Here is a 13,884-nt window from a genome sequence, read left to right as displayed (position 1 = left end):
ATATTCTTGCTTTTATGATGGTTGCACCGGACCATCTTGGCATGTAAGYCCAGGAGCTCAGCAGAGCAGACAGGGAGGATCTCTGGGCAGGCGGACAGATGTGTGGGGTGAAAAGACATGCTGGGGAAGGATTCATGGGGTTATCACAGAAGCTATGTGGCTCAAAAGGGGGCATCAAGTCAGCTTGAACAAGGCTGCCGGAAAAACTCAGCCAGGAAATGTAGCAATTAGGGAGAGGGCCATGGAAACACCAGACCTGGAAGATAATTTCCGTGTTGGGGAGCGCAGAGCTGGAAATGYGACGATGCAATGTGAACCTCCAGGAAACCCTCAATCTAAAAAGCATGGTGGCAAGGCCAGGTAACTTGAAYAAATAAGGGGAAAACTTTATTTGGAAACAGTGGATTTATTCTTAGAACTTGTAGAGGAACTGAGACAGAGTTTCCCCTGGAACATCCTGAGTTKTGAGGAGGCTGATATGCCCCTTGTTCAGTCATCTGAGAAGAACCAGAGTGTTGTGTATCTGTAGGGAGAAAGCTGAACATTTTCCCTCTGCTTTAGAAATGTCACCTCGGTCACCCTTACTCCAGTATTTTCCTAGAGGAATATAYGTAATCTCTGGAATGTTTGTGCTTTTCTAACACTTTTGCATGGTGGATCATCACCTCTGATACTTAAATATTTGAGAATGAGAGAAAATAAATAGTGGTCAAAACTTGGCAGAAGYTGATCCCCAGCTGAGATTACTTATACCTTTTGCTGCTCCATATATCTGTTAAAGAGGCAGCTTGTTGTAGCTAAGGTAAATTTATCTGCCCCATTGGGATTTTGGGAGTAATTTTCTCTGTTAGGAGCTAATGCTGGAAGTTAGAGGCTCATCAGCTAGGAAGGACAGAGGAGGAAAAGTTTGATTTCATGAGTTTAACCATYGGAAGACCTGGAACTGTAAGTGAGACTCCTAAAAGGCAAGTGTGGTGGTGCATGGCATCTTGTGAAGTGCATTCAGTAGTGGTGGGAAAATATTCATGCTACTGTGCAAAGCCCTAGTGAGATCCCACCTGTGCAATGCTGGTCATTTACTTTCAAGGATGAGAAATGAGACCTGGGATAGGTGCAGAGGAGGGCTGCCAGGGCTTTCAGGTGAGGAACAGCCTCTCTGATGGGGAGAGGGAAGCACTTTGTAGCCAGAAAGAAGTGATATCCCTCTTGGAAAGTGGTAAGCCAGGCGTGATTTACCAGTTGTACAGCTATCTGAGTGTTGTTGAGTCTGAAGTAATGCACTTTAAAGCATAGGGCTTATTAGTGCCCTATTCATGTGGCAATATGKCTTCTGGATTTGGAATGGTTTGCACTGGGCAGACTGGGCATGGTTGGGTGAGGGTTTGCAYGCACCTATATGCAAGCACCCAAGCTGGAGAACCTGTCTTCGCTCTACTGCATAACTCAGATTCTTGCAATAGCTTGCAACACTGTGAACAGAGTCATTTTCTTTCTTATGTATGTTTTTTAACCGGTTGTCTGGTTGGCTGAGTTAAGCCGCTGTATTCCCAGCTCRTGTGGGAAGTGCTAGTGTCACCCTCACCTCTAAAAAACCAGCTGTCCCCAGTCTGTGGCTTTGCCTAGAGGCTTTTGGGGTCGGCACGAGCGGGTTGTTAAGGCCATAAGCTCTGCTCTTTGTGTTAGTGCCTGTGGCTTTGCCACTGAATTCCTCTGCAGATTCAAAGTCATCRGTCTCACAAATCATGGCCTTAATATCGAGTCCTCCTTCCTCCCTGGCATTTTGGCTGGGATTTTAGTTTTGTTATTGAAAGTAGTGAACGTGGGAAATCTTATCTCTTGTCTGAATGACTTCCATAGYTGTGCTCAACATCCTGCGATGGTTCTGTCTCTTTATGAATCTCCCCCTTGTCATTGTTAACATAGAACAAATATCCTTGGAAACAAACAAAACAAGGAAATATAGAAAATATTTGCTGTAAAACAGAATTGTATTTAAATTGAAGATCTTCCCAAGGAACTTTATTAATACACACTTAGAGCAGAGCATGCTTTGTCTAGCCCTGGGCAAAGCTGACTTTTATTTCTGAATCCTGGAAGGGTAATAATGTTTTTTTAAGTGTCGGAGTCTCTGCCATGGGCCTAAATCATGGCAAATCTTTTGTACGGAATGATTTAAAAGCTAAACTTGAGTTAGAGCCTTAATGTCATCAGTGTGCAAGAATTCTTGAAAAATTATGTTTTTTAATTAGTTAACATAATATTATTGTAGTGGTTTATGAGGGTAGAGGATGTTTGAGTATGTTCTTTTCAGTACCTAATCCACAGATCTGTGCATTTATCATGCAGAAGCAGGTTAGTATCATGGGKGATGTGATTTGGGGGAATAGCCTATGGTGTTGCTCAAAGAACTGAACCTTGCTCTTTATTAAGTTGTTAAAAGTGGCAGCTTTGGGACTAGATGCCTCCAGTCATATTTAAAAGAAGAGCCTTTTATTTGTGCGCCGTCTACTCAAATCCAGTCCAGAGGCTGCTGTATGCATGATGGGATATGTTGGCTTCGTTTTCTTTCACTAAGAGAGCGCAGAGTTGGGTTGTCTTGTTCTGTGAGCTTAGGTGACTTTCACAGATGCTCATTACTGAAGAGTAACRGGGCAAAGAGTTGACCTGGAGGTTGACTCTCCAGTGACCCTTAAAGCTGGAATAACCGAGAAAGCAGCAGTTATTCCAATAAGAGCTTCAAATGAGCTGAGAGTTGAGGRAAGGGAGATTGCTGCTTATAGGAAGAACTGAACTGATGCCAGCAGAAAGCTGATACAGGAGCGACATGAGCGATATTATCTCCCAGGCAGACGTGACTGTATTCCAGAGGCTGCAAGGTCAGGCCCCGGGTTTGCTTAAGGGCACATGAAGACAAAACTCATCCTTTCTGGGCTACTGTAAACAGGAATCCTAGACAGGATAATTACATTATGAGAATGAGCTCTCTGCTTCAGGGAACCTCTCCGTGTATTTCTCAGCCAAGAAGAACAGAAGAGTCTTTGAAAAAAATACTTTGTAAAAGTTTGAAATCACTCAGTGGCCAGAATGAGAAACTAAGGCTGTTGTTCCTGCTGCATGTAGAAATTGCTTAATCTTGATGATTTTTATCATGAGTAGGATCTTACTATGGAATGAGGAACTAGATTTACAGGATGAAGTCAAGGCAAATGTGTCCCAGCATCCACTTAACTTCCCGCCTAACATTTAGAGCTGTTTTCTCCTGACCTTCTGTATTTAAGGGCTATTACCACAAATACCAGAGGGTTTGGGTCAAATTTTACTGTTTTTTTTTTTTTATTATTTTTTAAGTCACTGAGATTTGAWTGAAGGACAGCTCAATCATGAGTCATGGTGGTAGACGCTCCCAAAAGGCGTTCTGATTGCTTGATGGAAAGAAGTCAAAGCTTGCCAAATATTTGAGATTTACTGACACATTTAGTGCTCACTATGGTCACTAGCAGCTCCTTAGAGGTAGTTACTGCAAGAGCTGGTGACTAACTGTGAGGAGGGCTCAGGGGCACAGAACGATAATTTCAGAGTAGTGCAGTCACGTGGAGATTTAGTCTATGCATGTGCCACGTGGTGATGATTGTGCAATTTTGCACRTATAACAGAATATAAGAAATACAAGTCAACAATACCAGTAATTTTTCCAAATCCTCATAGCATTGTTAAGTGAGATATAATATTCTGTGTCATTTAAGCAATCCAACAAGATTAAAGGCGGAAGGTGCCATTTTGGTAAAAGGAACTAGGTGAAACACAATATGGAAAGAAGAACTCTTCCCATATTTATGTGTCTTTGTGTTTGCCTGTTTATTTTTACAGAAAATCAGGGTGCTGACGTGATGAAGTTCCTTGTTGTGGGTCAATATATTTTAAACTGCAATTTCAACCTAAAGGAAATCCCATAGGAAAATTCCTTTTATTAAAGGYCTCRTGTTCAAAAGGGCTAACCTGTAGCTCTTGGGACCCTGAGCCAGCAGCAGCTGATGTGCTTAGGGCCACCGAGGAGCCAGCCCATCGTTTCATATGGATCAGGTGGCTGGGAACATTTTCTACAGTTGTAGCTTATCTGATYCTCCTGCCAAAAGCAGGTTCAATTTTACTTTTTTTGCATTCTGTTTCCTAACATGAAGAAGAATATGAATATGTATCTTGCTATGGCATCCACCAAAGAAAAATAAAAACAAACCAAATCCCACATTATGGCTAGAGTTACTTATTGCGAGTTAAGAGCAGTTACTGTGTTTAGTTCAGGATTTGAAAATATAGTTCCAGTCTTAAAGCCAATAATTGTATCTCATGCTGTTATTTTGGCAATGATGTCCAGAGGGGGGCTAATTTAGTAAAACTGGGTGGAGTCCTCAAGAAGCATTACTTTCTTGGAAAAGCCTGAAATGACCAAGTATTATGGGAAAGAATGGAAGAACACAAATTATCTCTAATCTCCGGAGATGTGTTAAAAGTAAGGTTCTCTCAGGCAATATACGATCTCTCGTATCTGTCAATTGAGATGAAAATCCAAATGTAAAATTAGCACTGGGAAGCRTTTTATAGAATCTGACAATTCCTAATATACATAATTTATACATGGATTACGTGAAATGTGAAACAGTATTTTAAGCTGTGACAGCTGTAAGCTTGCTGCAACCTTAAAGAAAAGACCAAGTGAGGAGAGAGTTGTAATTTTAGTTTTAGGATGTCTGTTCCACTTGTTTTGAATATGATCTCAGTGCATGCATTTTGACTGGAATCAACATAGAAAACTCTGGACTCTGTGCAGAAATTAGCTGCATTTTCTCAACTTTTCGAGCAATGCAGGTTGTGGCAGGGAGGAGGGGGAAGGAGTCTCCCTATTGCTAAAGTCTTCTCGTTGCCAAATGGCTGGCAATGAAAATTGTTCATTCAGAAGGCCTGTCTTTCCTCTCTGTGGCTTAGCATCAAGCGCTGGCTGGCTGTCCCAAGGCGTGCTGCTGGTGTGCGTGTGCGTTGCTTTACGCCGAGGGGCGTGCGTGCTGCATGAGCGTGGGCCGTGCAAACGTTCAGCTGCACGGCTCAGTACTGGTACTGGTTTCTTCTACGTTGCTGGAAGAAACTTCTCCTTACTGTTGATTTATTTTTTGACTGACACGTTTAGTTACCTTGACAATATTTATCAACCCAGTAGTAAGATTAAGGATCATTCATTGAAATGCCTGGGGAGGTTTTTGGTGTTTTTCTTTGATGGTAAGTACGTTCTGAGGCCAGTGTCCTTGGTCTTAGAGTATATCAAGATAACGTTAGTAAAGGGCTACTTTCTAGTATTAAAGTAGGTTTAGGACCTGGAATGAACAAAAATCTGTCAAATCCAGTCTCCGCCATGCCCCTACCAGGTTTGCTGTTAGAAGGAGAACATATGCCAAAAGCCACCAATTGGCAAATGAAGGTGCGTGCTCCATGGGMGCATTTCTTCCCACGTGAGGGAGGTGCTGAAAATCCCATCAGAGTGAGACTGTGAACACAGTGACTTGCTGTCTGAGGAAAACTGTCCTGAGCCTCCCTACGCATAAGTTCTAGTCTGGAGGGTGTGCAGGACCTGCTCTTCATCSCCAGTGCCCTTTTATCTCGTATTTGCAAGACTCACATCAGCTCAGAGGAGGTGGAGGGGAGCACCACAGGCTGGGACCGGGTGCAGGAGCCAAATCCTGCTACTATCTGTCTTGCATCAGGTAGCATTGAAACTTATTGGATGGAGAAGATATGGGTAGGAAGTTAGGTTAAGTGCCCACAAAGCCTTAATACTGATTTGTTTTGAGAAACAAAGTGGAAGAATGGTATTTACCATGGGATAAAAACCTAAATAGCTTGCATTTTCACTGACTCTTTGCCAATGGTGTTATAGAGCTCAGACCACACAAGGAAAATGGTTTTCCAGGATATATTGCCTCCTTAAAGACAGACTCTGAGACTATGACCTAATGTTTATAATTGTAAGAGTTATTGAGAGTCAATTGAAAATGCAAAATTCCCAAGTGGTAGCATTTATCACTTGTGTGATTAGCATGCTTGTGAAATGTAAACAGCTGAACAAATCTAAATGGCCAATGTAGTAGTCAATGGAAAGAAAATTAAAAATACTTCAGATACTGCTGAAACCATAGATAAGGCGTGATTTTAGACCTCGCACAGGGAAAGTGATCAAAGGGTTTTTTTACCAGACTTTTAACCATCATTCAGGTTTGCTTGTCCTCATAAAGTTCTGGGCAAAGATAGTTTATTGGAACCTGATAGGAATATTGATAGCAACACTGTATTCAGGGGGATTTTGCACATTCAGATATGATAGCCTGCATTGTGGATTACTCCAGAGAGGTTTTGGTTTTAGCAAAATTCTCCAAAAACAAGCTTTACTTTAAACATATATATACACACACATATATACATACATATACATATACATACATATATATATATATGTAGTCTCCTATATCCTGCCCTAAAGCACCATTTTATAGCATAATATTTGTGTGAGTGAGGCAATGGTTTCTTTAAGTAAGATTGCCATTTGAAATCTTCAGCATCTTGAAAGTTATTTTTTAAATTAGATTTTAATGTATATAGTAGAAATTGGCACGTTTTGCATGGCAGCCTGGAAACCTAGTGCTAGTCTGGAAGTCCGATTTTGTTGTAGGTGAAACAATGATTTCTGCATTGTAGATTATATCTTATTTTTACATCTTGTTGGCTCAAGAAAGAACATAAAATGATTTTTCTGAGCTTCCTTTCAGAAAGATTTATTGTTTTTAGCTTTTGGCTAACGTCAAAGTTAAGGATTTTTCTCARTTTGCTCCATTTCAATGTGTGTGCCTCCTGGAGAAAACATTTGGGAAAAGAAAGAAAGAAGAAACTAAAATTGTAGTTACAGCTGAAAAATTACAGATATAAAAACAATTAAAGTTCCATTAATTTTTTAACTAGTTTTGCCTTGTGCCATTTTACCCCCAATGCAATATTCTTAAGGCATTACAATTTCATTTTAAAATATCCTTTTTTAAATAATGAGGGAAATCTGGAAAAGGATAGTCTAGAAAAGATGGCTTATTGGTGGTAACTACTGCTCGAGCTGTTATCCCTACTGCCGTAATATGTGAACATTTCACGTACAGTGGTGTATTTCTATGTCTGCCTTCTTCCATTTGTGAATGTAAATTCTGCTGATCCAGAAACTGCAAAAATGCCTACAGGGCCCGATCCAAGCATTTCTGGAGACAATAAAAATGCTCTGAGTGAGGTGCCCAGTATCATATGTGACACTGGAGAACGAGCTGGCCACTGAGCGGAGATCTCTGGAAACCCAGACTTAGACGTGAGACCAGACCCTCCTTGTCGGCATACCTCTRCTCATAGTTTTGCTTATAGGATAACATCCTAGACTTAAATCCAAGATTTTCGTCAGAAGATACAACACCATAGTCTACTTTGGGGTGATTCATAGGTTTGGGTTTGGTCACAGCAGTGCAGAGGTGAAGCAGAGCTGGAAACCTAAGCTAGAAGGTGCGTGTCCAGGGGGCAGCTTTGAGATGGATTTATTCAGCTTTTTGGTTGCGTGCAGACAGAAATTGCTGAGGGGTTGGGAACGCTGTTTTTATTGGTTTTGTTCTGTTTTTCCTTTTGGCTGACTTTGCTCCATTTTGTTCACTCAGCCCCGGGAGTGTGCTGTGGTTGAGACCTTACATTTAAATCACGTCAGTAGTTTCAGTAAACACTTAGTAAATAAAACAGCATGCACTTTTAAAAAATATATCTTCGTTTTTTTTAGCAACTTCAATGCATGTATTATTGCTAGTTTTTAACTATACAGTATGCCATATCACTCAGCTATAATCTAAGAATAGTCACATATAGATTTTGGAAAGGCAAATATTACAATTTGGAAAATATCAGTGCAAATGTTCCCAGTGTCATCCAAAGTTTGCAAGTCAAGGGGGCCTTTTCCATCTCTTCACTTCAGTGAGCTTCAGATCTGGCTGTTGGTATCATTTACATTTCAGATGACTTTTGCATAAAACGCTGGGTAACGAGGAGTCAAATACCTTGTCTGCGCACAGCACGCAGGCAGCTGCATGTCTCCCGAAATTGCTAGCTTGATGACCTGAGTGGTGACCTGGCGGGACCACCCTCTCTTTAATGGAGAGTGGTAATTTAGTCTTTGTGCTTGTTCAGTCCCTGACCTGCTGCTTGTGTCAAATTACTGCATTTGTGGCTGTTTGCAGCGTGGGCTCTGGCTCGCTAGGGACAGAGTTAAAACCAACCATCTCTTTTCTACCAACGAGGTGTCCAAGCTTGGATGTAAGAAGGCAGTTGTTTTCTCTATAAAACCTATGACTCACATTTTCTCTGTTTAGTTTATGATTTATTCTTTAAAATGGCCTAACGTGCATTTCTCGTAAATGGCCAATAGAGTCATGAAAGCAGCTTGGCTCATCTACAGTGGCTTTTGAAATCCTAATGACCATTTAACCAAGTAAATGTGAGATAAGCTGTGAGCTAGAATGGGTTTCATGCCTCTGCTCACATTAAAGAGTGTCGTGATCTTTAAACAATGTGTATCCTAAAGTGTTAAAGCATCCCGCGTGTTGAAGGCATTAAGCTATTTTCCATACCCRCAGTCTAGCTGTGCATCTGCAGTTCGGTGCAAATTGGCCTACAGTTAGGAAAGCTACAAATAGCCGTGTATACTGCCTTTCATTACACAGCTTAACGAGATTTCTGCATCCTCTGGGAAACTAGTGTGGTTTGCATACAAATGATAACCGTGTTGGTTTTCTRCCTCCGTCATGTCTCCATACCTCCGAGAACCTCTCTGAAGATAAAGGGCAGTTACACTTCTTCTTTAAGTTAAAACAAAGGCTGATATTACAACTTCATACTGTTAAAAATTATTTTGAAGAATACAGGGAATGATATTATGATTATTTTTCAGTTTGTCTCCCTATGATAATGCTGAGAAGTCAGTGTTGTAAGTTCTGTGCTAACAGCATACGCCAAGCAGGAGATAACTGTCTTTCAAGAGCATGTGACGTCTTTTGAGGGTCTTCACATAACCGGCCAACAAAAAAGAAATTCTTCCAAAGTCTTGTGCCTGATAAGAGTTTTGCCAAACTATAAACTCTTATCAGGAATAAATGAGGTATCAAATGAACATCCAAGCAGCCACTTAAAATCTGACTGAAAGAAAATTCTGCTCCAAAAAAGTGTCAAACCATGGGAATGTCTTTTGTCAAAGTTACAATTCATTGAATTAAAATTTATCGGAGCTAACTGCTCTCCTCTTCTTGTACTGGGCAAACACAAAGAGTATCTTTCCYATTTTAAATCTTCTAGCTCTGGAGTCTATGCAGCCATTAATGAGAGCAGAAGCTGACCATGTAGGTGTTAATGGGAATGTAAAAGATCCACAAAAAGCCTCTGTATTAAGGTACATCTGCATCTTTAAAAAAGTTGGGATATAAAATTAGATAGAGGAAACTGGAAGTGACTTTTTATCTTCCAATTTAAAAAGAGAAGTGATTAGGACCTTCTGCAGTAACCTGTCATCTGCATTTTTCTACTCTTAACAGAAATCTTTCTGCATAGTCACTTACGATGCTGACCTAATACCTGATACTAAACTGTAAATTTTACGTAATATCTTGCCAGTACTTCTGCAAAAAAACTTAGTCAGTAAAAAAGAAATGTAAAAAGGGAAAATGTGATTAAAGATCAAAATTATAAATTCCTGAAACATGATGAAAAAATTGTGCTCAAAGCTAGTATCTTTGAACTATTTTGGGTTTGCTTCTTCTTAAAAACATGTTTTCATCTTCTACTGATAAGAAAGCAAGGGCTACTTAACTCTGAAATTGTGGTTTGAAGATACTTTCTTTCAAAGAAGTATTTTAAAGTGAAGGAATGTTTAAAGCAATTTCCTGTTTCCACAGAATGCCATGTCTCAAAAATGGGCAAGAAAATTGGTCTCTCTACTGCTAATGTACCGTACTCATCCACAGGACACCCCAGGCAGCCAAGAATTGGCCCGGGCTGTAAAGAAAACAAGGCTGAGAGCTTTGAGCGAGCACAACTTCAATGCATTGCATTTCATGTTGTTAATAATGCAACCACCTTTTTTCCAGAATGGAAGTAAGCTTTGTTGACAATGAGATTTTATATGAAATTATATCTATTTTAAGTTGGGAGCCCAGTATTTTTATGGTCTACATAGTATTTTGAATAGAGCTGTTTCAAGAGTGCATGATTTGATCATTTATTTCTGGCTGAAGCATAGCAGGTGTTTTGTAACACCTGTTTTGGGTTTTGTTGTGATAAATGACCACCTGACAGACATCTGCGATAGGAAATGTGGTTGTGTTCCAGACAAAGCAGGTCATCCTCTCCTTGGGTTGGTGAACACCAACTTCGTGCATAACTAAGGGCAGAATTCAGCCAAGAGTCTGATCTTCCCTGTTAATGTTGATTTATTAAAGAACTCAGTCAAGTTCTTGCCTTGGAAAGTTTTTTATGAGCAAGAACTTCATGGTTATAAATAGAGCCACAGGAAATGAAATAATCATCAGCAAATTTAGACGAGATCAATATACAGATTGAAAAWTTAAAAAGGACTCCCTGCACTGAAAATATTAGCTAACACTGGATGAAAAACTGTTTTGCAAGGTCTTCAGTTAAACTGGAAGTTGCAAAAGCAACTTTCTGCTGGTATACTGTTACCCAAAGGACCTGGTAATACCACACAATTAGTTGAGACTACACATAGATCCTTAGTTCTCCTGCAAGAGGTACTACTTATTTTAATTTTGCTTACTTAAATAAGTTAGTGGTTATCAGTTTTGGATAAGATTAGATCCATTACACAATCTACTAATACTTTCCTCCTGGAGACAAATCCCCATACAYTAATGATCTCTTGGATGTTAATTCTCATGCAAATTGAGATTATGTTTTGAAAGAAATTTTTATCCTCTAATACTGCAGATGTTTGGTAAAATGACACATATTATGAGGAATACAGCCCCTTCAATGCTTATTCTAAGCCAGTAGGCTTACCTACAAGCTTATTATTAACCATTTTCTTAAATACTTTAGTAGCCTGAGGCCCATCTTCAGTCTTGGGATTAATTGCTCTATTTTATATACATACACATATATATATATATATACACCTGTCTTAAGGTTTAACAGTCCAGTTAGGAAAGAGATTTCACATGTAAATCAAAAATAAAAAACACATGCTTTCACTAGTCTTGAAATCAGATACTGGTATTATAAATGGCTTTATCAAGGAACAATAGTGGATTTTTTTTTCTTTTTTAAGCAAGGATAGGATTTGCACTTGATTACTGACCTCTAAGAAGTTCAAAGCTTTAACAGAGACATGCAATATCAGATCTGTTGTGATAATTTGGTGAGTCTCGTTGAAAGTAAAAGAACACATTTTTACCACCACATTGAGAGACAGACTAGGTATGAAGGCAATTCAGAGCARTCAGAACTCTATGGCAGGAACAAACTTGACAGCAATGTATGCTTGACCTCAGCACAGGTTTAGTCTCTTTTTCGTATCGATTTACCATAGGACTGCATCTTTGGTTGTGTCTGCGTGGAGGCGATACACCAGCATTATCTCAGAAACTAGGTAGAGCTTTGGCTTTGCTATGCCAACACTTCGTAAAGGCAATTATGTCCTGAATTATTTGAAATATTTGAAGCCGATGCACTTCTCAGTGAAGCTCAGTAGTTGCTGCTGCTTTGCAATGTCTCCATGTGCCCATTTACTTAAAAGATGTGAGTGAACACCAGTCAGTGCTCTGCTGGATGCCTAGCAGGGTCCTCTTTCTCCTACCAGTATGCATGCATATGTGTGTGTGTGTGTGTGTGTGTAAAATAATACTTTTCTCAGACATGGCTATTACGGGGAAAGCAGATGCTGCTGCCGAAGGGAGCTCGAGTCCACCACTCCCTGAGTGCAAGGCTCCAGGTTAGCCTGAACCCCAGGTCTTGGAATGGACCATGCTACRTGGAGTAATTATAGCAGATTGGATCAGAAAGCAGCCCTATAGCCGAGCAGTTAGGGTCCTCGCATAGCAAGTGTGGATCCCAGTTYGGCCACCGAGAGGCTATTTTGTTCATTTTCTCCGCTGTCTGTTGGGTATAACGATCGCAGCTCTTGGAGCAGGACCAGAGCCCAGGACTCCTCTGTCTGGAGGAAATGCCCCGCTGGGGCAGAGGAGCGTGTTCACCCGGTACGCATGCACTCACCCTCCCGCCAGCCGTCTGCGCTCACTTTCCGAATGAGGGAACAGCTCCTGTGGGAGAAGCAGCATGTGCCCCCACCACGGAGCAGCCTCCCGGGTGCTCTGCTGAAAGACAGATGGCTTTGAGCCCATCTCCGGCTGAGTGGCCTGGTCAGCGCAATATCGTACTGAAGGTGCCCCCCGCCTTTGTGGCAAGCTGTGCTTCAAAAGAAGTGCAGGATCCTTATTCCATCTTCCAAAAAGGAGATTTAGGTGCGTGCCTTCAGAAGAGAGCCATGGGGAAGAGTGGGGTTTGAGACAGAATTTTTCTACTGCYGAGCTGCGTGGGCAGAGTCCTCCCCGGTGTGGATTTTTCATAACTCGTATTATAAATTGTAGAGGCAAAGCACTTCATCCAAAGCCCTGAGGCCACTCTGGTGAGAGGTGTTGCAAAATTAAACGTGGAGCTCTTACTGCTGTGGCATCTGACTCCCTTTCTAGAGCTATTTCTGACATACAGAGAAGACAAAAGAGCTTATTCTTGAGACTTGCCTTTAAAGTATTTCCCTTGTAGATAGTGTAACTTGTTAGCTGTTTAGGGCCACTAAGATATCCCACAGCTCAATAAAGAGAAAGAGCATCAAAATAACAGGAAATCAATATTTGCAAAAAAATGGAAGATTTACCTTCATTACGGTTTTGAAGCATTATTTACACCCAAGGCRTTATCCTCGTTTGGGGGAAGTGGGGACAGCCATCAAAGTATAATTAAAGTCCATTTAGAAGATTTAATTTGTGCATTGGTGCTGAGGGGATCATTCCAAAGCTTAGAATTATAGGAGGGATTTAATCATAAAAGATTAAATAAATCCCATCTACATTTGACAAGCATTTTACTCCTCAGTAAGTCATATGATCCATCATTATTCTCTAAAAGCCTAATTAGCTCTCTTCCTTATATATCCTCCATGAGACTCTTCCCACGTAGCTCAATCTATATTGCATTTTTGATGAATACTTTGCCTTGCCGAGAAAAAACTGATCTGCATTGAAACTTTGGCTAATGGGGCTTTTCAGCCAGTTAATCAAGCCTTTCCTGCCGTGAAGTCCGGTTGTYGTACGTTCAGTTCAGCAACATATTGTAGACATCTTACAACCTCAAAAGCTTGTGTGGTAAAGTGCCCCAGGGCAGGAGCTAGCACAAGTCAAAGGCCAGCATTATGTAATGCAGCATGATTTAAACCTGTCCCAAAAAAATTCTAAAGAAGCAGAACATAARGGTTTTTGCTGGAGGCTTTCATTCCACCTGCTGCCCTATGACCTGCCTCCACAGGGACAGACACGTGTTTTATTCTCTTCACGGAAACTTTTATTTTTCTTCCTTCAAAACGAAATCACAAATCTTCCTGTTCTTTTTTTCCAAGCCGAGTTTCTAGCAGGGAAAACTTGGGGAATATTGCCCCATGGTCAATATAGTTTCTTAAGCCTAGTGCACAGTAACATACTGGATGCATGTTAGTCTGCCAAGTGTACATACTTGGCTCAGGAAAAAAAATCAAATCTTTTAACTAATCAA

The 13,884-nt window shown here is 40.6% G+C and overlaps 1 protein-coding gene across 1 annotated transcript in view; it reads left to right on the top strand.

Annotated features, from left to right (window-relative positions):
* The first annotated feature begins 241 nt into the window (after window positions 1-241).
* The window catches only part of CCBE1 (collagen and calcium binding EGF domains 1), a 90,842-nt gene continuing 77,199 nt past the window's right edge, over window positions 242-13,884 (top strand). Inside the window, exon 1 of the mRNA XM_085297690.1 lies at window positions 242-360. Coding sequence (XP_085153816.1) covers window positions 242-360 — 119 coding nt within the window. The remainder of the gene's footprint in view (window positions 361-13,884) is intronic.

This window comes from Rhea americana, unplaced genomic scaffold (assembly GCF_003343005.1).
Source record: "Rhea americana isolate MKP2758 unplaced genomic scaffold, rheAme1 scaffold_13, whole genome shotgun sequence".
NCBI lineage: Eukaryota > Metazoa > Chordata > Aves > Rheiformes > Rheidae > Rhea > Rhea americana.
The sequence above is the reverse complement of the archived record's forward strand: the minus strand, read 5'-3'. Positions and strand labels throughout refer to the sequence as shown.